General features: G+C 50.3%; 1 protein-coding gene across 1 annotated transcript; it reads right to left on the minus strand.

Annotated features, from left to right (window-relative positions):
* Positions 1–882: 882 nt before the first annotated feature.
* Positions 883–13,427, minus strand: LOC123595680 (liprin-alpha-1-like). Its single transcript, XM_045473355.1, has 8 exons — positions 13,245–13,427; positions 7,399–7,500; positions 6,963–7,127; positions 6,235–6,372; positions 4,568–4,714; positions 3,622–3,756; positions 1,981–2,064; positions 883–1,077 (listed from the first exon to the last, which is right to left on the minus strand). Exons 1-8 carry the CDS (start codon positions 13,410–13,412, stop codon positions 883–885), a joined length of 1,134 nt encoding a protein of 377 aa, XP_045329311.1. The 5' UTR covers positions 13,413–13,427.
* Positions 13,428–18,879: the final 5,452 nt, after the last annotated feature.

Raw genomic sequence — 18,879 nt, forward strand, 5'->3', positions numbered from 1 at the left:
TTCCAATCTCACATACAACTATTCTACCGAAAGGCTGGCCCCAGTGATCAAGGTAGAACCTCACGTGGGGTATAATAACGCACCTCATGATGGGTTTTACCCAAAACAAGTGTGCCGTGTAATTAGCATTGCTCACTGGTGTCTGCAAGTGCCAATCTGAGGGAAGATTCTGGGCTCATCTACAGGGACACAGGTGTAACCAGAACCGGTAGTATCAGGTCTGCGTCCAACTGTCACCACCAGAGCTTCTCTCACAGAGATCCTATGATACTGCTTCCCTCCCGTTACACCTCAAGTGTATCCGTTATGATGGTGTAAGAGTCCAGGCTTAGACTCTTTCCAACCCAGATGAAAAGAGGGAAGGCAGGAGATGGAACAGGAGAAACTCTGTTTTCAGCTGGTTAAGTGCTTGACACAACTGCGCACTCCTAGCGGTCCGTCTGGACAAAAGAGGTAGAAATTAGCTCCCCAGACAAGAACCAGGCCGAAGGTTCCAGCACAGGGGTGGCAAACGAGGGCCTGCCGACCACATCCAGCCACCGCCGGGTCCTAGCAACAAAGGGTTATCGGCACACGGCCCCTCCCCTTAGTTATATACTGCCTATGGCTGGTTCTGTGCCCATCTTTGATTAGCATGAAGCTAGCTTACTCCTTACGTCTCAGTTAGTAAAAGCCTAAAATACTTCCTCTCGGGCTCTCCCCAGACCATACTCCTCTTCTAGACAGTGAGACGCACCTTCCCGCACACATACGTCGGGCAGGGACAGGACACTGGGAACTTAACGCAGACAGTGGCTAACAGCCTGCAGTTTTTCCGCGTGAAAGAATCATTTCTACTTTCTACAGTGGCTGTTAGCCTCTGCTCCACGCTGCTCCTCAGGATCACAACGTGAGCGTCTCCTCTGTGAGGACGGGGGCACTCAGCCGCTGTCTCTCATGTCCTACCTTATCTTCCACGGCAGCCATTCTCTCTTTCAGATGACGCTTCAGACGCTGGTCCGAGTCGTCAAGGAGTTGGTCGATAGTGTCTGAGAGACATTGATTAGTCTCGTCTTTCAGTTTTTCTCTCTGCCTTACCTGAAAGAGAAGACGCAGGCTTCAAGCCAAAGTGCGAACACCGGCTCAGGCGTGCGAATGACCAGCGGTGTGACCCACACGCACGCCGTCCTCGGCTGCCCCTTCCCACGGCACTCTTTGGCGTGCTTGTGCGTCACTGCCAGCACCGACCTAGCGGGGCACAGAAACGCAGGAACCTGCTTCCCAGGGGTCATCACTTAGCAGGTCCCTTTGTTTCTGGGAAACAAAACACGCATGGGCCCTCACGAATGTCCTCGTTATTAGCTCTCAGATGGGCTCAGGAGGCAGATGCACATGCAGGAAAGAGCATATTCTTAAGGGGATCAGCTCATCTACACACGGGAGGAGGAATATTCCGGGGCGGAAACAGAAGCTCGGATCTGGCCTCAGGGGGAAAGAAATGAATCCATTGACAAAACCGAAAGATTAAAAAAAAAATCCACTTTGGGAAAGATTCAGTGGTGAGAAAGACTTTCACCTGTTTTTCGTGAAATTCACACATCTCCTGAACGTTTTGTAATGGAAACTTGTATTTACCTCAAGTAATTTCCGAACGTAACCGCAAGGTTCACGGGTCTGTGTTTTATAGAACTCTCATCGATCGTATGGTTTAAAAACTTGTTTCTACCGCATATCCTGAATTAACCCAAAACAGAAGCGGCGAGGACAGGCCGGCAGGATTCAGGGGCTCCTGCCGGGCGGAGGGCCGTGGGGTACGGAGTACACATGTGCCCTGCAGTCGGGGGGCCCAGGGAAGAGGAAGAGCCCACAGGACACACCCGCAGGCTAGGCAATGGACAGTCCCTCCAGGCTCGGGCTTCCTCATCTCTAAGCCACACCTGCTGGCACCTCTTTCCTTGGGAGCAGGCAACAGAAAAGCGGCTGCTCCGCTCGGACACGTACCCGCTGCAGTTCTTGGTTCTTTTCCTCCAGCTGGGCCTCCATCTGGCGCAGCCTTTCCTCGATGTTGCCACGCCTCTGCTCGGCCTGTGGGCGACAGCGGGGTCAGAAGAGCTGGCTGCCCCACACCACACGCTGTGCCTACGCACGACATGCTGTGAGCGGCCTTCTGCCTGCTCACAGTCCCTACAGGCCTCATGCCTGCCAGTGGGAAGCAGTGGGCTTCCATGCTGGTGACCGGGGGTAGGCAATGGTCTCGTCCCCACCCCGGGTCCCGGATCCTTGGACGGTGCCTCGTCCCCCGGGAGACACCCCTGTCCACTCAGCACGGACAGGAGGAAGCAGCAAGCGGAAAGAGCAAACAGGCGTGCTGCCTTCCTAAGCTGGGAAGTTACTTCCAACAATTTAGCTTCCTCAGCAGCAGAGTGTCCAAAGACAAAGGGTCGGGCTACACGGCTGACCAGGAACAGGAGACAGGACAGGCGAGAAAAGAAACGGAGACTTGACATGCAGATCACCAAGGAGGAGAGGCTCTGTTGGAGCCTGGGCCTGTGGGCGCCCAATGCCGCCTGCCCGACTTGATGGCAGCCTTGAGGGTCATTATCCCGTGACGACCCCACCCCCTTCCCACTGGGACCCTCACTGCACTCGAACCGGTGACACAGAAGCACCGACAGGCTCCCTGCTACAGGTTCCCTCAGCCCAGGTTCTGGAAGGATGGACTGGCTGCCCAGTCACGGGCTCCCTAGTCCTGTGTGCATCACTCGATCCCAGCACCGACCACATCATATCTGGAAACTCCCTCTTCAACTGCTGCCTTCCTCTGTGGGTGGTGAGGGCTGTGAGAACTGGGAGGGCAGGGACTGTGTCGGGCACGTTCCTCGACTCTATTTGTGGAACCTCCGAGGGAATTCCTTAAAGATTTATTTCTTACAGGGGTGTCTGGGTGGCGCAGTCAGTCGGGTTCTGACTCTTGGCTTCAGCTCAGGTCATGACCTCAAGGTTTGGGCGTTCGAGCCCTGTGTCAGGCTCGGTGCTGATAGCATGGAGCCTACATGGCATTCTATCTCCTTCTTTCTGCCCCTCCCCTGCTCATGTATGTGCCCATGCTCGCTCTCTCTGTCTGTCTCAAAATAAATGAACATTTAAGAATGTTTCACATAAAAACGATTCTGTTTAAAAGAGGATAGGATTTTCTCATTTCTCGGAAAAATTCTATGCTTTTTTTGTTTTTTTTTTTCCTTCGGTAAGCTCTACACCCAACGGGGAGCTCAGACTCATGACCCTGAGATCAAGAGTCCCAAGCTCCACTGACTGAGCCAGCCAGGCACCCCTGTCCTTCTCTTACCCAAGGCTACTATCTTGAGCTTTGAGTCGCTGACTTAACTCTGAAAAGCAGTGAGTCTTGGATGCAACCAACGGCAAACAGCACACGTCGGACAAAACCGGAGGGAACAAAACTGGGGATGATGCCTGCCGTTTGAAAAGCATTCCAATCTCAGACAAAGTAGCACCGAAACCAGATCTCAGCCGGTTCGTGGAATTTGGCACGCCGACGTTACCGGTGAGAGATGAGATACAAGAACGGACCGCCATGAAAATGACATTCCCACCATGGGACCCAGAAGGAAACGGGGGCCCCACCTTGCAGAGGGTGGCCACCCTCTGGGCCGGCTCGGCTTCCACCTCGGGCAGCGACTTGGCCTTCCTCGGGGTCTGCTGCAGCTTCCGCTCCGCCACCTCCAGGCGCTCTTGCAACTGGCGGTTTTGAGCCTCAGTCTAGGAAATGAAGGCAAAGCATCAAAGCGTAGCAAGTCTTCTCTCCGTTTCCATTTTCAATAAAGTGAAACAAAATCTAAATGCAGAGATCTACTGTTAGTTCTGACTGAAGCCAACAGTTTGGTAGGTGCTTCAGAGTAACCCTTTCCTTTCTGCAAGGAGTCACCCACTGCCTTGGTCCTCGTTTCACTACGCAAAACATGTCTTGCCCAACTCTTTGCTCTTCTTCAGTATCTTCAACAAAGTTCCCACACATTAAAGAAAACCCATCTTCTGGAGGAGCTTGCTCGTGCTTCCTGACCAGTTAAGGAGAGAAGGGTTCGGTCCTAACCCTTCGTAAACATATTTATACTGTGGTCCGAGGGCTCGCTACATAGGACATTCTGAGGTGGGCACATCAGCCAGCACAGAGCTTCTGAGAGCATGCCTGATGCCAGTTGAGTTCTTTTTGGAAGTGTACCATTATTCAACAAAAACACTCTCCCTCTTGACCAAAAACGCGGAAAACTTCAACGTGGAAAACATAGACACGAGATTTTTTGTTAAAGGACTTTTAGGGAAGCCGAGGTGGCTCAGTCGGTTAAGCGTCCACCTTCGGCTCAGGTCATGATCTCATAGCTCATGGGGTCAACCCCGCCTCGTGCTCTGTGCTGACAGCTCAGAGCCTGGAGCCTGCTTTGGATTCTGTGTCTCCCTCTCTCCCTCTCTGGCCCTCCACTGCTCATGCTCGCTCGCTCTCTCTCTCTCACTCTGGCTCCCTCTCTCAAAAATAATTAATAAAAGTGGAATGAAGTTCAACGAAACCAACGACCTGTCGATGCAGAGAGTCCTTCTTTGCGATCTCGTTTTCAAGTTTATCCTTGAGGTCGTGCAGAGAGGTGGCTTCCTGCTGTGCCCTGAGGCAGCGCTTCTCAAGGGTAGTGATCCTCTCTTGCATGTCTTCCTTCTGGGCCGTGGCCTACAGCAGGTATTTCAGAGGGAAAACAGGGAAAGAATCAGCGTACGACACATTAACACACTCCAGACACAAAAACCGGGCGAAGTCCTCATTTTCCAAACAAACAGAAAAGTAGCATCCTCGGGGCACCTGGGTGGCTCAGCCGGTGTCGCTTTGTGAGTTGGCGCCCCGCGTCAGGCTCTGTGCCGACAGTGCGGAGGCTGCTCGGGATTCTGACCAGTTACCCAGGCTTATTCTTTCCCATGTGTTCAAAGACAAACGGATAATAGAGTCTCCCGGAAGTCACAACCTCGGTTGCCTCCGGACACCGTTGAGCTTTGCACACAACAGCGACTTGCCTCTGGAGGCACACACCATGAGACAACCATCCTTTTTCCGGGGAAAAGGTGGATGAAATCTCATCCAATGACCACAAAGTTGAAGCAGCAGGGTTAACAAATGGAAGCCAAACTCCACCTTTCATATAACTGGAAGTCATCTTCTATAGCCTAACCCTGTAACAACATTGTATCCCATGCTATCTGACACTGCAAATGGAACCAGGACGTCCTGCCCTGCGTTTCTTGTCCACCACCCGAAGGATTCCTCCTCCAGCCCTCCGTGTTTACTAAGCAATTTATGTCAGCAGGCTCAAGAGTGAAAGTGATGAGTCCTAAGAAATGATTTTCTGAATTCTCTGCATATTGAACTCTGCTGAGGGGTCTCTCCCCACCTTTGCCAAACAACAACTTCACTGAACGGGTTATATAATTTCTGCAAATACTTTTGTTTTAAATTCTGACACGACCTCACCCACACTAAGGTACTAAACAGACTGCTCGTGCACGTACACCCTCGAGGGTCTGACAGGGTCTTCCCGAGGTGGCACTGCCGGGCTGGGGGTGGGGTGTGCGGGGACTGTCTGCAAAGGGCAGCTCACAGTGACAGGAGGAGGCACAGAGAAACCATCCTACCCTTACTAGTTTCTGTGACAATGATCAGATTCCCATCGACGACCACACGTGCAGAAGCGGCCGCACTCCTCCATGACCTTACACCGGGACCAGCGGGCTGCCCCTCGCTCACTCTGACCGCCACGACCAGGAGCACGGAACCCCCGGGAGGAGGGCAGGGCGGCAGAGGCGGCCGTGACGGCCCCTCGGCAGAGCCGCCCTCGCACGGTCGTGCCCCCGGAAGCGACCTGGCAGCACCACGCTGGTTCCTACGTGCCGAGTGTGTTCCCAAAACGGACCGAGAGCACGGCATGGGCCGAGCTCAGGTGGCCCACACTCCACACCCGAGGCCACTCCGCCGCCTGCCCGCCAGGCCTCTGCAGGGGAGAGCCCAGGGAGGACAGATGCCACCACGCAGACGGGGAGGCAGCCCGCCCAGGCCCCGGAGTCACGTCCCGTTCTGCTGCTACTTCTACCAAACTCCAAACGTTCAAAACCCGTGGGAGACGAAGGACACGCTGGGCAAGGCCGAACCAAACACCCCACGTTTGGCTCGACGACGGCGTGGCCACTTCAACTGACACTCACTTCACGGACATCTCTTTGTAATATGGTGTTCATTGCTTCCGAAAGGATGAGGTCTTTCCTGGAGACGTCCAGGTCCTCTTCCAGCTTGGCCACGAGAGTGCACAGGGTAGCCAGGAGCTCTTTCATCTGGCTCTGCACCTTTGAAACTCAGAAAGGGAAGCAACGTGTGAGGGCCCCCACTGCTAGTCTTCATATGTTGTTTTAAAAACAATGGATAAAAAGGAAACCCCCTCCAACCAAATCCTGGGATGAGGTCTGGAGCTGAACTCTGCGTGTGGCCCCTAATTCTTCTTCTACGAAACTACACCCCTCCAGTGCCACACGTAACTGCTCTCTTACCTGGAAAAACAAAGGGATTGAGTTTGTACACAGAGGTGTTTCGTTAGTCCTTACTATACAGTTACCCTAAGATCCCCTTCGCCTCAAATAACATGACAGAATGCTGGGAAGGGTTTTCACGGATGCTCCTGTTCACAAACTTGCCTGTTAACCGCTTTCAATTTTACATGGGAGACAAATCTTCCCCGAAAGAAATTACATTATGCAATTTGTACTAGCCAATCGATACACACAACATTGCCACCAACTACTGCTTTTTGACCATACAGACCTGTCTTCTTACAAGAATTCGAGAAGATGAAAAGGAAACTCCAGTCACACAAACACACAAAGTGTGCCCACAACACACAGCATGTGCACAAATTGAGGACCGCCGTGGCTAGGCACACCGTTTCAGCCTCGGTCTTGTCCTTCTCCAATATGGAGTTGAGCACCTTGAGCACCTCCGCCTCACTGGACACGCCGGCCGGAGGCTTCGCCTGTCGCCGTATGACTGTTTTTTGAAGAGCTCTCTCGTGCCTGGAGACGAGCAACTCCAAATGTTCCAGCAGCAGCTGGCGGGAGAGGCAAAAGGAAAACCGTGTTTCAAGAACACCTTCAATTCCGGGCCTCAAGGTCACCAAATGCAAAACCAAGTCTGAATCCCTTCAATTCAGTTCCCAGGTAGGGAGCCACCCCCTCGAATGTGTTAAAATAGCCTTACTCCTCCTCACGGATCAAACAAGGTTTGAGAACAATAGGTCCCGGCCAACTCCACGGGGACACGTGGACAAGGGGAGCGAATGGTGTCCTGTGTTTAAAGACACTGGCAGTGCGCCTACTGACCCTGGTGTTGTTTCTCTCCGCCTTCAGGTTGGCGATCTCCTCCTCTCTCTGCACGAGCTGCTCCCTGCAGGTGTGGAGCTCTGCAGCGAGAGCTGCACACTCCTGGGGTCGGCGAGGGGACAAAAGTGGAGAGACACAGGGGGTCTTTACCAGAGCACACCAGGCCTCCGTGGCCCTCCAGAGTCCCAGCACCCACCACCCTCAAGTAGCATCACACACACCAGTCCCCTCCTCACCACCCACAGGAGTCCCGGGGATTTTCGGAGGGACCGACACTCAAGGGGACAGACATTTTCAGGTGCCTGGCAGGTCTAGGACTCAGGAACTCTGCTGACTCGGGAGCAACAGGCCGAGAAGCCTCCTGCCCGTCCCCGGCCTCTGGCCTCGTCTGGCAAGCAGGCTTGTGGAGCGGCAGTGGGGAAAGGCTGACGGTACTCAAAAGCTGCTGTCTTAGCCTGAACACCTGGCTCAATCAGACTCAACCATACCCAATGGACTTTTCACAAAGGATGGTAGGACTCTTGGCGAAAGGGCGAGTTTACGACTTCTTTCCTTAGTCAAGCAGGAAATCTTAGGGAGGAAGGGTTTCTGAGGAGAGTGATGCCAGGGCCCACCACCCCGCGTGGGGCTTCTCTCTCGCCAATACTGGGCGCCCGACCAGGACATGGCGTACAGGTGGGCTCCAAGGAGGTGGACGCACACTCTGCAGTCAGTCGAGCGCAGAGCCCGGTACAGGGCTCAATCCGTGAACCATGACATCATGACCTGAGCTGAAACCAAGAGTCAGACGCTTAACGCCCTGAGACACCCAGGCGCCCCAGAGCTTTTGTCTCTGTAGGACAAATGAGGGGATAAGGTTTACTTATCAACTGACATTCCAAAGAGAGAGTGGTTGATTTCAGCAATTCTAGAAAATCCAAGTACAAACTGGTGACATACTTCAAGTTCCTTCATAAATCAGCCCTTTCCACGTCCGATGCTCTGTCTTTCCAAATCAACGGGAATGTTACCACAGAACTGACCACGTTCCTTGCAATCTGACTTGACAAGGTGAACCCACAGAAGCCTATCTGATCCTTGATGTAGGACTGTGCAGGCCCATTTCTATGTGGGGATTTTTGTTCCAATAAATACATTGGAAACTTTTCTGGAGATGTGTGACGTTTGGCAAGACTGGCAGATGAGCTGAGCAGCTACGAAGTATCAAAACTAGTAAGTAAAAGGGAGGCCAGGAGTGCATGAAATATACGCAGATAGTAGGCTATGAGAGCATTTCCTATCGGGAAAACATACACAAACCTACTCTCACAAGATAAAACGTATCATCTTGCACACAGAAACTGACCGTACCTACATGGTGCCATTTGCAGTCAAGAGAAAGGCAAACAAACGTGGAGACGCAGGATTAAGTCCTAACCGCATCACACGAGCTGTAGCAGACGCTGTCCTCTGGGGGAAGTGTGCACCACCTCCTGTTGCTATTGAGGTCCCCTCAAGTGTTGCACGAATCCACAAATCTGCTACTCGGCTCTTGGTAAGCACTTCCTTTCTCCAGTAAATCAAGCACCACAGGAAAAGTGATTTCTCAGGGTTCCTGCGTCATTTTCGCCGTGTTAAGGGCAATACCATGAACCTGAATTACAGCCTGGGACCCGTTTGAAGTGTCCCCAGGGATGCTGGACGTGCTCCCGCGATGCAGAGAAGACTCGTGGTATGACAAGAAAAGGCTGAATGGCCTGACATGTACCGAGGTCCACAGCTGCAGCTGCCAGCCGGCCAGCGTGAGGACCACGGAGGCACAAAGAAAGGGAAATTCTCGAAGCTCTCGTTGCAGCTACCCCAGCCCATGCAAAAACCTGGTGCTATTTGTGAGACATCTTTGTGTCTCGCGTGGAAGATGTGGCATCTCTGTGGATGTAGGACTGCTGTGAGACGGGCACACCTGCAGACTCAACTCAAACTGCAAGACAAGTGAAGACCTGACATCACGACGTAAGGCAGAAGGAAGGGAAGGATCGAAAACTGGCACATTTCACTGCAGGCACAGGATAGCTTGGTGCTTTTAGAAAGGGGTTTGGCTTTTAAAATGGTCCAGACGATAGGAGAAGCAGCTTCTACCACGAAGAGGAAGCACACGGTTTCCCAGACGCCCCAGAGAAGATTGCAGAGAAGAAGGAACTACCATCCACCGCATGTCGACCTCTCCAACACAAAAAGTGAAAACCCAAGAAAATCAGTTGAGGAGACCATGGCTGCCTGCACAGGTTTTTCGTGCAGAAGGAGGTGCCCCGTCGGGGGGAAAATGCCACAAACGACATTTATTCACGAGAAAGACAAGTGAGCACCAAGATGTTGGGTGGGAAGGGGTGAAGCAGCTACCGACTGAGCGGATACAGGCGGGGGTGTGATCAGGGCGGCTGGCCCTGTGCAGGAAGCTCACCCCAGGGTCCTGAAGGCAACAAGTCCCAGTGGCCAGTGGTCTGGCTGCACAGCCAGAGCCCTTGCCCCGGACCAGTTCCATCCCGGCTCTGTCCCTCAACTCAGGAAGCACGCTGAAAGCAAGGGACTGTCCTCCAAAGTTCTTCTGACATCGGACAAAGTCCTGGCCACCCAGAACCCCACGGGTCACCACCAATCGTGTCTTGGCGGCTCACTCGCTCCGGAGCGCAGCGGGTCTCAGTCAGCCTGCGGACCAGGGGCCACGAGGATCTGTGAGGCTCATGACACAGGCACTTTACAAGAAGGACAGTCAATGCTACCAAAGAGAACCGCCACAGAGGGAACATTATGAAAGTCAGGAAGATGCCAAGGGACGTTACAAAACACTCTGGGAAAACCATCAAGCCCAACACAATCAAGAAATCCCTGCTAGAGATGACTGTCCATACGACGTGCGTGATTTCCAGGACCTATGACACAGCCAATCAGGAAACTCATGAATGAGACTGTGCATATGGCAAAAAGAAAAAGAAAAAGAGTTGGGGGATGCAGGGATTCAAAAGGCGTATCCTACAGAAGGTCACGCGCACAGAGAAAAGCCCAGAGGAGGTCACAGAAGAAGACAGCACAGAGAGGAGATCTGGCGAAGCAGACGGAGGGCGAGGAAGGCGGCATGGAAGTGTCATCGCTGGAAAGCACGCTGCCACCAGGAGTGATCCGGCAGAGTCTCGGCTCCTTTCCCACATGGACCCTTCCACGACAAGGGCGCTGGGACTAAAGCCAGCCAGCCGTCTACGGAAACATTGGCCAGGAACAGAAAGGCCCTTCTGGAAAGCTGCACAGACAGTGCCCGCCTCCACCCCCATACCGCCGGGCCCCAAGGCCCAAGCCTGCCCCAGCTAGCGGGTCCCCCCCACCCCATGCAGGTCTGCATATCAGCACATTTGTGAGGACCCACCCCCACTTTCCAGACAGCAAATCCTCACCAAGGTGCTCAGTGAACCACTTCGCCTGCCATGCACACGTCTGTGCGTGAAAATCGAGGGAGCATGCAGCCAGGCCGCCCGGGGCGCATGTGTGTCACCACCACCTAAGCGTTCATCAGGAGGAACATCGTGTGCGAGAACTGTGTGCACTCGGACAGCCTATCCTCACACGGGCATAAGGGCAGTAAGATCTGACAGAAAACGAATAACGTGTTGTTCCATAACCTGGCTTTCCAAACATGACATTTCCTTCTGGCAGGCCTCTCTCTGTCCCCGCCCAGAGAAGATGCCTCTCAGCCTACTATCACAGGCTGTCTTTGTAATGTAACAATGTGTCCAGGCTGTATTAGGAATAGGGCTGTAAAACTGCAGGCTAGCAAAGCTTTGTAACCATTCATTCCCCCGTGTATCTCCTAGGCCATGACGAAGCAATCGTACTGATTACACCAGGCCATCATGAAGCATTCACCCTTCACTGGTAACGCATGAATTGTGACATCCGTGAATACACAGGAATCTTTCCAATTCCTCCCATTCCGGACGCATAGTGCTAATGATACACGTAACAACAGCGTAGTGTGTCACCTGAGGCAGCACTGATGTGGGTTCTGATAGACAATTCATTCTAGAAACAAACGGAGAATACACTTAGGGATCAATACAGCGCAGAGCTGTGCACCTATTTCCCTGTGACGTAAAACTGTTTCTCTCGATTACTTGACTCGAGGAATAGAGTATAGAACACATACAAGACACAGGTGCTAATGCACTGTTTTTGTTTCTACTCAGGTTACTGGACAACAGGAGAGTTTGAACAGTTAAGTGTTCTGGGGACCAAACGTTATACACGGATTTTCAATCGTGGGCAGGGTGGAACCCCGAACACCAAGTTGTTCCACGGTCAGCTCTACTCATCCTTGGGGAAGAACGAAGCAAGCACGACCTTTGTGAACAACAGAAAAGAGTAAACTAGAAATAGATTTTCTGTTTTAATTTTTTAATGTCATTCTTTATTTCTTAGAGACGGAGAGCAGCAGGGGACGGGCAGAGTGAGAGGGAGACAAGGAATTGAAAGCAGACTCCAGGCTCTGGGCTGTCAGCTCAGAGCCCGTCTCGGGGGTTACCTCGCCAAGAAAAAGTTCATGACGGGGCCAAAGTCAGCCGCTTAACTGACTGAGCAACCTAGGAGCAGAAAAGGAGAAGTTTAGACGGTCCTCGTACACAAGGCATACGTGTTTCCCCAAAGGAGTCAGTGACCAAGTTGCTCGGCAACACCCGGCACTAAGGGCCAGCAGGCAGGACACAGATTCAGAAAGAAAGGCCGTCTTCTCAGAGAGCGAGGCGTATTGTACACGGATGGGGCAGGACGCCAGCATCTCTGCACAGCAGGAAGCGCCCCCCGCCCCACAGCCAAGCTGCTGCGAGGTGAGTGGGGCCGGCGCAGGGAAGACCGCAGGACTCGGGCCCTCCCCGAGTCCACCCAAGTGATGACAGGGTACAGATCTCCAGAGACCTCACAGATGGCTTCTGAGACAGGCAAGCTCCACGCCACAGGACCCACGGACCAGCAGGGAGAGGGAAGAGCAGGAAAGAGGCAAAGCCATCTCCCTGGCTTCTGACCACCGGACCAGGGAGCAAGCTGCTCTGTTCCCAGGAGGAGGCACAGGTGTGGGGAGGAGGGTGGTGGCCCGTGTGGAGCTCAAGAGCCCACAGTCCGCCCAGATGGAGCTTCACTACGAGGTGCTTGGAAAGGCGTCCGGGAGACAGAGTGGGGTGCATGAACACAGGGCAGCCGAACCTCCCAAGGAAAACCGCCTCCCCGAGTCTGACCCACGCCGACCCATGGGACAAAACGGCCATCCTGCGGCCGCACTGTGCACACGTTCCTCCTATTCCACCGAACCACACACTCCCATGCCCTTCTATTGCTCTCCGTAAAACCACATACGTCTCTGGGCGAGGTAACTGCAGCACATAGCGTTCAGCACCTAGTACAGTGCCTGCCACGCTCTCCAGAACAGGTGAATGCTTTAGTGTACGCCTTGTACCCACACACGTAAATATTACACACGCTGCTTTTACACATTACGTAGTTCTGTAAAGGATATAAAGACGCACACTGTCCTGTGCTTTATGTGATGGGTGATGTGAGGGGCTTGTACCTGTTGCCTAAAGCACGAATCTTAGAGCTCAACCCACACGATAGAAGGAGCCACTCTACCCAATGACGTCCACACTGCATCCATTCTTGTCTCCTCCCCCAACCCACTATCCACACAGAACCAGCACCAGCTTTCAAAAAATTCAACAACATCATGCCGGTCCTGCCCCCTGAGGACACAACGACCCCAGGCCCTTATCTGAAAACCCAACTCCTTACGGGGTAGGTTCTGTCCCAACACCAGCTGCCCGGTGCCTCACCTGGCTCCGCTTCCGCTTCCATCGCTCACAACAAAGCCAAGCTCCTCCTTGACCCCGGCCTTTGGCCTCGGAGTCAGACTGCTGGGAGAGTGCTCGGTCAGCCTCAGCTCCCGAGCGACCTCTCCGGAAAAGGCCTTTCCGGAAGCACAGTGCGCAAGTAAGCGACATTTCCTCCTAACCCCTTCACTCATCCAGATACACTCTTCTCAGATGTGCCTCCACCACCGTCTCCGAGGAGCACAGCAGCCAGAGCCTGGCGACCACAATGGTGCAGAGTCACAAAAGGGCTCAACAAGGGTGGGTGGTTGTGTCTCTGCAGATGATTCGGGTGCACCAACACAGAAGCCCTTTTTGGGGGGGCTACACTGTACACATACAGACATCATAAGGACTCTAAACCCATATCTTTCTATAATAACACTGAATGTAAATGGACCAAATGCGCCAACCAAAAGACACAGGGTATCAGAATGGATAAAAAACCAAGACCCATCTATGTGCTGTCTACAAGAGACTCATTTTAGCCCTGAGGACACCTTTAGATTGAGAGTGAGGGGATGGAGAACTATTTATCATGCTACTGGAAGCCAAAAGAAAGCTGGAGTAGCCATACTTATATCAGACAAACTAGACTTTCAATCAAAGGCTGTAACAAGAGATGAAGAAGGGCATTTTATAATAATTACAGGGCCTATCCATCAGGAAGAGCTAACAATTATAAATGTCTATGCGCCGAATACAGGAGCCCCCAAATATAGAAAACAATTCCTCATAAACATGAGCAACCTTATTGATAAGAATGTGGTCATTGCAGGGGACTTTAACACTCCACTTACAGAAATGGATAGATCATCTAGACACACGGTCAATAAAGAAACAAGGGCCCTGAACGATACATTGGATCAGATGGACTTGACACATCTATTTAGAACTCTGCATCCCAAAGCAACAGAATATACTTTCTTCTCGAGTGCACATGGAACTTTCTCCAAGATACGTCATATACTGGGTCACAAAACAGCCCTTCATAAGTATACAAGAATTGAAATTGTACCATGCATGCTGTCAGACCACAAGGCTATGAAGCTTGAAATGAACCACAGGAAAAAGTCTGGAAAACCTCCCAAAGCATGGAGGTTAAAGAACACCCTACTAAAGAATGAGTGGGTCGACCAGGCAATTAGAGAAGAAATTGACAAATATACGGAAACAAACGAAAAAGAAAATACAACAATCCAAACGCTTTGGGATGCAGCGAAGGCAGTCCTGAGAGGAAAATACGTTGCGATCCAGGCCTATCTCCAGAAACAAGAGAAATCCCAAATACAAAATCTAACAGCACACCTAAAGGAAATAGAAGCAGAACAGCAAAGGCAGCCTAAACCCAGCAGAAGAGGAGAAATAAGAAAGATCAGAGCAGAAATAAACAATATAGAATCTAAAAAAAACTGTAGAGCAGATCAACGAAACCAAGAGTTGGTTTTTTGAAAAGATAAACAAGGGGTGCCTGGGTGGTGCAGTCGGTTAAGCGTCCGACTTCAGCCAGGTCACGATCTCGCGGTCTGTGAGTTCGAGCCCCGCGTCAGGCTCTGGGCTGATGGCTCGGAGCCTGGAGCCTGTTTCCGATTCTGTGTCTCCCTCTCTCTCTGCCCCTCCCCCGTTCATGCTCTGTCTCTCTCTGTCCCAAAAATAAATAAACGTTGAAAAAAAAAAATTGAAAAGATAAACAAAATTGACAAACCTCTAGCCAGGCTTCTCAAAAAGAAAAGGGAGATGACCCAAATAGATAAAATCATGAATGAAAAGGGAATTATTACAACCAATCCCTCAGAGATACAAACAATTCTCAGGGAATACTATGAAAACTTATATGCCAACACATTGGACAACCTAGAAGAAATGGACAAATTCCTAAACACGCACACTCTTCCAAAACTCAATCAGGAGGAAAGAGAAAGCTTGAGCAGACCCATCACCAGCGAAGAAATTGAATCGGTTATCAAAAATCTCCCAACAAATAAGAGTCCAGGACCAGATGGCTTCCCAGGGGAGTTCTACCAGACGTTTAAAGCAGAGATAATACCTATCCTTCTCAAGCTATGCCAAGAAATAGAAAGGGAAGGAAAACTTCCAGACTCATTCTATGAAGCCAGTATTACTTTGATTCCTAAACCAGACAGAGACCCAGTAAAAAAAGAGAACTACAGGCCAATATCCCTGATGAATATGGATGCAAGAATTCTCAATAAGATACTAGCAAATCGAATTCAACAGCATATAAAAAGAATTACCCACCATGATTAAGTGGGATTCATTCCTGGGATGCAGGGCTGGTTCAACATTCGCAAATCAAACAACGTGATACATCACAGTAAGGAAAGAAAAGATAAGAACCATATGAGCCTGTCAATCGATGCAGAAAAGGCCTTTGACAAAATTCAGCACCCTTTCCTAATAAAAACCCTGGAGAAAGTCGGGATAGAAGGAACATACTTAAAGATCATAAAAGCCATTTATGAAAAGCCCACAGCTAACATCATCCTCAATGGGGAAAAAATGAGAGCTTTTTCCCTGAGATCGGGAACGCGACGGGGATGCCCACTCTCAACGCTGTTGTTTAACATAGTGTTGGAAGTTCTAGCATCAGCAATCAGACAACAAAAGGAAATCAAAGGCATCCAAATTGGCAAAGATGAAGTCAAGCTTTCCCTTTTTGCAGATGACATGATACTATACATGGAAAATCTGATAGACTCCCCCAAAAGTCTGCTAGGACTGATACTGAATTCGGCAAAGTTGCAGGATGCAAAATCAATGTACAGAAATCAGTTGCATTCTTATACACTAACAATGAAGCAACGGAAAGACAAATAAAGAAGCTGATCCCATTCACAATTGCACCAAGAAGCATAAAATACCTAGGAATAACTCTAACCAAAGATGTAAAAGACCTGTATGCTGAAAACTATAGAAAGCTTATGAAGGTAATTGAAGAAGATATGAAGAAATGGAAAGACATTCCGTGCTCATGGATTGGAAGAATAAATATTGTCAAAGTGTCAATACTACCCAAAGCTATCTACACATTCAATGCAATCCCAATGAAAATTGCAGCAGCATTCTTCTCGAAACTAGAACAAGCAATCCTAAAATTCATATGGAACCACAAAAGGCCCCGAATGGCCAAAGTAATTTTGAAGAAGAAGACCAGAGCAGGAGGCATCACAATCCCAGACTTTAGCCTCAACTACAAAGCTGTCATCATGAAGACAGCATGGTACTGGCACAAAAACAGACACATAGACCAATGGGATAGAATAGAAACCCCAGAACTAGACCCACAGACGTATGGCCAACTCATCTTTGACAAAGCAGGGAAGAACATCCAATGGAAAAAAGACAGTCTCTTTAACAAATGGTGCTGGGAGAACTGGACAGCAACATGCAGAAGGTTGAAACTAGACCACTTTCTCACACCATTCACAAAAATAAACTCAAAATGGATAAAGGACCTGAATGTGAGACAGGAAACCATCAAAACCCTAGAGGAGAAAGCAGGAAAAGACCTCTCTGACCTCAGCCGTAGCTATCTCTTACTCGACACATCCCCAAAGGCGAAGGAATGAAAAGCAAAAATGAATTACTGGGACCTTATGAAGATAAAAAGCTTCTGCACAGCAAAGGAAACAACCAGCAAAACTAAAAGGCAAACAACGGAATGGGAAAAGATATTTGCAAATGACATATCGGACAAAGGGCTAGTATCCAAAATCTATAAAGCGCTCACCAAACTCCACACCCAAAAAACAAATAACCCAGTGAACAAATGGGCAGAAAACATGAACAGACACTTCTCTAAAGAAGACATCCGGATGGCCAACAGGCACATGTAAAGATGCTCAACGTCGCTCCTCATCAGGGAAATACAAATCAAAACCACACTCAGATATCACCTCACGCCAGTCAGAGTGGCCAAAATGAACAAATCAAGAGACTATAGATGCTGGAGAGGATGTGGAGAAACGGGAACTCTCTTGCACTGTTGGTGGGAATGCAAATTGGTGCAGCCACTCTGGAAAACAGTGTGGAGGTTCCTCAAAAAATTAAAAATACACCTACCCTAGGACCCAGCAATAGCACTGCTAGGAATTTACCCAAGGGATACAGGAGTACTGATGCATAGGGGCACTTGTACCCCAATGTTTATAGCAGCACTCTCAACAATAGCCAAATGATGGAAAGAGCCTAAATGTCCATCAACTGATGAATGGATAAAGAAATTGTGGTTTATATACACAATGGAGTACTACGTGGCAATGAGAAAGAATGAAATATGGCCCTTTGTAGCAACATGGATGGAACTGGAGAGTGTGATGCTAAGTGAAATAAGCCATACAGAGAAAGACAGATACCATATGGTTTCACTCTTAGGTGGATCCTGAGAAACTTAAGAGAAACCCATGGGGGACAGGAAGAAAAAAAAAAAAAAAAAAAAAAAAGGAGGTTAGAGTGGGAGAGAGCCAAAGCATAAGAGCCTCTTAAAAACTGAGAACAAACGGGGTTGATGGGGGGTGGGAGGGAGGGGAGGGTGGGTGATGGGTAATGAGGAGGGCACCTTTTGGGATGAGCACTGGGTGTTGTATGGAAAGCAATTTGACAATAAATTTCATATGTTGAAAAAAATAAATAAACATAAAAAAATTCAACAACATCATGCCGGTCCTTCCCCCTGAGGACACAACGACCCCAGGCCCTTATCTGAAAACCCAACTCCTTACGGGGTAGGTTCTGTCCCAACACCAGCTGCCCGGTGCCTCACCTGGCTCCGCTTCCGCTTCCATCGCTCACAACAAAGCCAAGCTCCTCCTTGACCCCGCCTTTGGCCTCGGAGTCAGACTGCTGGGAGAGTGCTCGGTCAGCCTCAGCTCCCGAGCGACCTCTCCGGAAAAGGCCCTTCCGGAAGCACAGTGCACAAGTAAGCGACATTTCCTCCTAACCCCTTCGCTCGTCCAGATACACTCTTCTCAGATGTGCCTCCACCACCGTCTCCGAGGAGCACAGCAGCCAGAGCCTGGCGACCACAATGGTGCAGAGTCACAAAAGGGCTCAACAAGGGTGGGTGGTTGTGTCTCTGCAGATGATTCGGGTGCACCAACACAGAAGCCCTTTTTGGGGGGGCTACACTGTACACATACAGACATCATATGGACTCTAAACCCGTATCTTTCTATAATAACACTGAATGTAAATGGACCAAATGCGCCAACCAAAAGACACAGGGTATCAGAATGGATAAAAAAACCAAGACCCATCTATGTGCTGTCTACAAGAGACTCATTTTAGCCCTGAGGACACCTTTAGGTTGAGAGTGAGGGATGGAGAACTATTTATCATGCTACTGGAAGCCAAAAGAAAGCTGGAGTAGCCATACTTATATCAGACAAACTAGACTTTCAATCAAAGGCTGTAACAAGAGATGAAGAAGGGCATTTTATAATAATTACAGGGCCTATCCATCAGGAAGAGCTAACAATTATAAATGTCTATGCGCCGAATACAGGAGCCCCCAAATATAGAAAACAATTCCTCATAAACATGAGCAACCTTATTGATAAGAATGTGGTCATTGCAGGGG

This window comes from Leopardus geoffroyi (genome assembly GCF_018350155.1).
Source record: "Leopardus geoffroyi isolate Oge1 chromosome D3 unlocalized genomic scaffold, O.geoffroyi_Oge1_pat1.0 chrD3_random_Un_scaffold_43, whole genome shotgun sequence".
Lineage (NCBI taxonomy): Eukaryota > Metazoa > Chordata > Mammalia > Carnivora > Felidae > Leopardus > Leopardus geoffroyi.

Bases quoted from the DNA above. Each gene is read 5' to 3' on its own strand.
- LOC123595680 (XM_045473355.1), bottom strand. From the start codon at position 13,412: ATGTCGCTTACTTGCGCACTGTGCTTCCGGAAAGGCCTTTTCCGGAGA. The intron at 4,715-6,234 runs GTGAGTGTCAGT...TACCTGCTGTAG, and splicing joins TACAAAGAGATGTCCGTGAA to GCCACGGCCCAGAAGGAAGA. The intron at 3,757-4,567 runs GTCGTTGGTTTC...TTCATTTCCTAG, and splicing joins AGGACTCTCTGCATCGACAG to ACTGAGGCTCAAAACCGCCA.